The sequence below is a fragment of the Ursus americanus genome, chromosome 16 (assembly GCF_024610735.1).
Source record: "Ursus americanus isolate L20-20 chromosome 16, mUrsAme1.1.p, whole genome shotgun sequence".
NCBI classification, from domain to species: Eukaryota; Metazoa; Chordata; class Mammalia; order Carnivora; family Ursidae; genus Ursus; species Ursus americanus.
In genome coordinates, this window is record NC_142142.1 from 44,799,631 (window position 1) to 44,806,129 (window position 6,499).

Consider the following 6,499-nt stretch of genomic DNA (forward strand, 5'->3'; position numbering starts at 1 on the left):
TCTCTATGGTTGGAACTCTCAGTCTTCCAGATTTATGAGTTTTTCTCTGTGACATGGGGCAGTAACTCAACCTCCCCTAGACTCTGGTTCCTTAGTGTTGGATTAGGAACAATATTCATAGTTCTCAGCCCACCAAGTCTAATCTGGCTCATTAGAGACCAGCCTTAGGTTGTTAGGATCTCTTCCTCCAATTTTGCTGGTGAGGAGAAGGTTCAAGTGAATGAAGAAATGGTGCAATCAGAGAAGGATGATTCTGTCCTGGGCCAGGCTTCTTCTTACACACCCTTGGTTTTCCAGAAATCACATTTGCATATGGCAACACTGGCCTTTCCTCTGCAGGCTAAGTTTGTGATGCCCTTTGCTATATTTACCTCATTAAGACTCTAGTAAGAGAAAGTCCTGTCACTTAGTCTCATGCTAATGGAAAAGGCAGATTAGACTCGCTGGGCTAATCTCAGACATTCCCAGTGTACACACTCTCTTGTAAGATGGGATATTGCAGGAAGAGCTGAGTTTTTCTGTAATGCAACCCTTTTCTCCTCTGTCCACAGATCCCGTTAGAGAAAAATGGCTCCTGGAAATGTTTCTTTAGTGACTGAATTCATTCTGCTGGGGCTCACAGACCTATCAGATCTCCAGCTTCCCCTGTTTTGCCTGTTTCTAATCATGTATGTGGTCACTGTGTTGGGAAATTTGGGCTTGATAACTCTAATCGGGCTGAATACACACCTCCACACCCCCATGTACTTTTTCCTCTTCAATTTGTCCTTCATAGACCTCTGTTATTCTTCTGTGTTTACACCCAAAATGCTGACTCACTTCACATCAAAGAAGAATATTATCTCCTACAGGGGATGCATGACCCAGCTTTACTTTTTTTGTTTTTTTGTGATTTCTGAATGCTATGTGCTGACATCAATGGCCTATGATCGCTATGTGGCCATCTGTAACCCACTTTTGTATCATGTTCTCATGTCCCCTAAAGTGTGTTCCAGCCTTATGCTTGGTTCATATTTGATGGCATTTTCAGGTGCCATGGCTCACACAGGATGCATGCTGAGACTGACTTTCTGTGATGCAAACACCATCAACCATTATTTTTGTGACATCCTCCCTCTGCTCCAGCTGTTCTGCACAAGCACTTATGTCAATGAGCTGGTGGTTTTCATTGTGGCGGGCATCAATGTGATGGTGCCCAGTGTCACCATCTTTGTCTCCTATGGTTTCATCCTCTCCAGCATCCTCCGCATCAGCTCCAGGGAGGGCAGGTCCAAAGCCTTCAGCACCTGCAGTTCCCACATAGTTGCTGTTTCTCTCTTCTTTGGATCAGTTGCTTTTATGTATCTTAAACCATCTTCTGCTGGGTCTATGGATGAGGGGAAAATCTCTTCTGTCTTTTATACCAATGTTGTTCCCGCAATGAACCCTTTCATTTACAGCTTGAGAAACAAAGATGTTAAAATTGCTCTGACAAAAACCCTCAGTAAGAGAACGTTTTGATCAAAATCAGTGTCTCTGTGCAGGTAGTCATGGGGCAGGGAGATTCCATGTGTTTTTACAATATTTTTAGTGGTAGTCTCCTTATCCTATTAATTTCTCACTGTGGTGGAGGAAATTTGAGCCTTCTCTAAATTTGTTTCCACTTTTTTTAGGGTTGGTCTGCTTCCTTTCTGCAACTTTAGTTCCTTTCCTTCGTTTTTCCTATTTAAGAATAACATTAAGGAAGAAATTCATCTCTTTTTATTGTCATTAGTGGACTTTTTTTCTCCTGGAAAAAGGTGAATGATTCTGCAAATGATCAATAAAATATCACCACTGTGACATTGTATTTTGTGGGGTTTCTTAACTGCCATCTCGTATATGCTGTTGGAAGCATGAGTCAGGTAATCTGTCTGTATTCTTTTCTTTCCGTTCTACTGTGGGCAGGAATATGACTCCTTCAAATGCCAGTGTTTCACAATTATAGCAGGTTCCATAACAACTATCAATTTTACTCCACTTTGCAGATGTAAACCTAATACATTAAGCTTCTTTTCACAGACATTTCATATTTATTTCTCTACAAAGTCACACACAATAGATTGTCAATATATATTGAGGTTAATGATTACTTAAAGTCACACACAGCTTTTCATGAAGAATTCTAGAACAAGCTATTAGCTACCTGATTTCAAGTCAACTACTCTTTTTTAGCACACTTTCTTTTCTTTTCTTTTTTTTTTTTTAAGATTTATTTATATTAGAGAAAGAGCACTTACGTGCATGAGTGGAATGAGGGGCAGAGGGTGAGAATCTTCAAGCAGACTCCCCACTGAGTGTGGAGCCTGATGTGGGGCTTGATCTCACATGAGATCATGACCTGAGCTGAAACCAAGAGTCAAATGCTTAACTGACTAAGCCACCCAGGTGCCCCATTTCTAATATACTTTCTAATTCATTTTATTTTTATTTTAGTAAACATGAAATATGAGAAAACACTTCCATTTTGAATGCTGACTTTTTTTTGTGTGTGTGTGAGAAAAACAAGACACAGGAGGAAAAATTTCCCAGGAACATGCCATTAGTGTATGACCTAAAGAGATACGTGGCCAATAAATGAGACCTCCTTCAATAGGGAATTGACAATGAGATTTTAGAAACTGTATTTCATTCTAATTTGTAACCTATTCCATAGAACTTTCATTATCCTTCACTGTCCATAAAGTTTTCATTAAAACTTAGAAAACACAATGACCATATATTAATAGTGGTCTTGGGAATGAAGACCAATGGCCATGGCCACATTTGTGGGGAACCAGGTAGAGCAAGGACAGCATCTTAAGGAGATAAAATAATGAGTGGTAGTCAAAACTCAAGTTGGGGGGCGCCTGGGTGGCTCAGTCAGTTAAGTGTCTGCCTTCAGCTCAGGTCATGATCCTAGGGTCCTGGGATTAAACCCCACATCAGGCTCCCTACTCAGTGGGGAGCCTGCTTCTCCCTCTGCCTGCTGCTCCCCCTGCTTGTGCTCTCTGTCTCACTGCCAAATAAATAAATAAACAAAATCTTAAAAAAAAAAACTCAGGAAGAGGAGTAGAAAATAAAATGAGAAAAGAAATCTTTGGATAACTTTCCTTTTGGGAAGGCTCCAGAATATTATGTGGATGACAGGATTTCTCTGGATAGAATAAAAGCTTAAGTTATTTGATATTTAAAAGTTAAACTCACAGGACTGGTGGTCCTGGGAACAATAGCATCACTCCTGTTTTAGGTGTCTTCCACATGCTACTCCCATATGGATTTTGAAGTACAAAAACCTCACATTATAGCTGAGGGAACAATGACAATTTGTAAGAACTATTGGTGAGTAGACAAAATTGTGATGGTGTCTTTTCTGTAATGGGATGTTGGATTGTTTTTCTTTTGAGAGAACGGGCAAAACAATGATCACGTAAAAACCCTTAATATGACTTGTGAAGTCACAATTTAAATGTGTTCCAAGGTAACTTAAATAACATTTACATTTAATAACATTTACTATGTTACTGTTTTGTAACCTCCACTCAATATTTTGGTATTTTAAAAGTTAGCAGAGCTAGATCATACACGTGTTTGTTTTTGAGGTGTTTAACATTGCTAAATTCTTGACTTGTGATTTTTAAATGACCACTGGTTCCCCATCTTCTGACCTCAATATTAATACACTTGGTTTTCACTTCACTGTTTACATGAAATAGCTGATCTTGGGTGGAGTTTTCATTTTGCTTCTCTTTTACTAACTGTTTTGATAAAATTGTTTTCCCTATAGGAAAAAAAGTTTATAGCTGTGGTATTTGGGATAGTTTGTAGGCATTGCAGAGGTGCACTCACTCTTTATGTATTTTATTACTATTTGAGGTGTTCCAAAGAGTGGTTTTTAAAGTCATTAATTTTTCATTTGATGACACTCAAATACAAATTAACTATATTTCAATTTCAGAAAAAAAATCCTTTCTTTAAAATTAGGTTCTATTCTTTCAGATTATTATGGAAACAATAAAAAAATGGATATAAAGAGAGGTGGTAAAATTTAAGGGTGGTGAAGTTTTAATAGAGGCAATAGTTTTATATTCTATTTGTTATATGAAATGTGATAAAAAGGGTTTGAGAGAAAGTATAATTCTTTTGAAATTGTCACAGCGGAGAGTCAAATAGGTAAGCCATATGAGTCGCCTGTGTATTAGGAAGGGGATTTTTCTAATTTAGTGTGAAAAACGTGGACTTTCTGAGCTATAATAAAAAAATGTTCCTCTTAGATAAACCATAAAGAAAATTTCCTGATCACATGCTAAATTTGTTTAATGTGAGCTTTCTGTAAGTGACCTACTATTGTTACTCGGGACTAGGTTTGGAATGGGCATGATCAGTGTGTGCTGTGGTTAAGAAATGATGAAAACCAGAAATAAAAGTGGTATTAGTTCTATATCTCTTTAATTCCTGAACCCAAGCTTTGTTGAACTCCATCCACTCTTCTTCATAGTGCCTCCCTACACACACACACACACACACACACACACACACACACACACACACACGTGCATGCAGTGTACTCAAGTCTTATAGCTTATGAGATTTCTGCCTAACATCTATTGTATGGCATACAACCCACTTTTAATCTATGCAAGAATATTCAGGTACATTGTTCCTGCTGTCAGCTCCAGTGAGACAGGGCTGAGTAGGAAATGCTGCTGAATCCTGCAAGAGGAAATGATTATTGTTTCAGTCATTCATTTAATTATGTAAAAGCAACAATAGCAAACATGTTTATACCTGCTAAGTGTTTAATGATGTGTGTGATGTGTTATGTTACAGATGTTACTGTAGCAGGATAGAGAAGTAGATTTTCATATAACAACACAGTAGAGTTACATGCTACACACAGAATCTATCATCAGTCTTATATAGTCAAAATTATTATTGAAAATTGATTATGGTGAGTCAGTGTCCATGTTGGGGACTGTCAGGGTATTTTTCCATAAGTCTGCTGCAGTTGGTTTTTCTCCCTAGCATTAGGACATTTCACTGTACATTCAGCAGAGCACCAGATGAAGTAGTGATTTATATTCAGTGCTCTGTGGTAACAAAATGTAAATTTGAACATTAAAATCACTCTCAGTGTGTAGTGTTACTGTTTTCTCTGTGCTCTTAATGTCTGTCAGTCCATGTGCTCCTCAGAATAATTGGGAGGTCAATAGGGAAGGGGATCCAGTTTCCAGCTCATAGATGATGAAACTGATTCTCAGAGATTTCACAGCTTGTTCCCAACAGATTGAGCAACCTAGAAGAAATAGATGAATTACTAGAAACAGAATCTCCTAAAATTGAATCAGGAAGAAATAGAGAATTTGGACAGAGCTGTTACCAGCAATGAAATTGAATCAGTAATCAAATACTCCCAGCAAACAAAAGTCCAGGACAAGACAGCTTCACAGGTGAATTCGACCAAAAATTTAGAGAAGAGTTAATACCTGTTCTTCTCAAACTATCCCGAAAAATAGAAGAGGAAGGAAAACTTCCAAATTCATTTTACAAGGCCTGTGTTATCCTGTTACTAAAACCAGATAAAGACACTACAAAAAAAGAGGACTACAGATTAATATCTCTGATGAACATAAATGCAAAAATCCTCAACAAAGTATTAGCAAACCAAATCCAATAATACATTAAAAAAATCATTCACCCTGGTAAAGTGGGATTTATTGCCAGGGTGCAAGGGTGGTTCAGTATTTGCAAATCAATCAACGTGATACATCACATCAATAAGAGAAAGGATAAAAACCATATGATAATTTCCATCCGTGCAGAAAAAGCATCTGACAAAATACAACCATTCATGATAAAAACTCTCAAAAAAGTAGGTTTAGAAGGAATATACTTCAGTATACTAAAGGCCATATGAGAAGCCTTCATACTCAATGGTGAAAAACTGAGAGCTTTCCCCGAGATTGAGAAAAAGATAAGGATGTCAACTCTCACCACTTTTATTCCACATAGTCCTGGAAATCCTAGCACAGCAATTGGACAAGAAAAAGGACTAAAAGGCATCCAAATTGGTAAGGAAGATGTAAAACTTGCACTATTTGCAGATGACATGATACTAGATATAGAAAATCCTAGACTCCACCAAAAATCTACTAGGACTGATAAATGAATTCAGTAAATTTGCAAGATACAACATCAATGTACAGAAATCTGTTGCATTTCTATATACTAATAAAGAAAAAACAGAAATGGAAATTAAGAAATCAATCTTATTTACAATTGCGTCAAAAATAATAAAATACCTAGCAATAAAGTTAAGCAAGGAAATGAAACACCTGTACTCTGAGAACTATAAAGCACTGATGAAAGAAATTAAAGATGACACAAATCAATGGAAGGATAGTCTGTGCTCATAGATTGGAAGAAAAATATTGTTAAAATGTCCATACTACCCTAAGCAATTTATAGATTTAATGCAATCCCTATTAAATATCAACAGCAT

At 37.2% G+C, this 6,499-nt stretch overlaps 1 protein-coding gene across 1 annotated transcript; it reads left to right on the forward strand.

Moving 5' to 3' along the window:
* Positions 1–567: 567 nt before the first annotated feature.
* LOC123792423 (olfactory receptor 8B3-like) lies at positions 568–1,500 on the forward strand. The gene has a single exon (XM_045797574.2). It carries the CDS (start codon positions 568–570, stop codon positions 1,498–1,500), a length of 933 nt encoding a protein of 310 aa, XP_045653530.2.
* Positions 1,501–6,499: the final 4,999 nt, after the last annotated feature.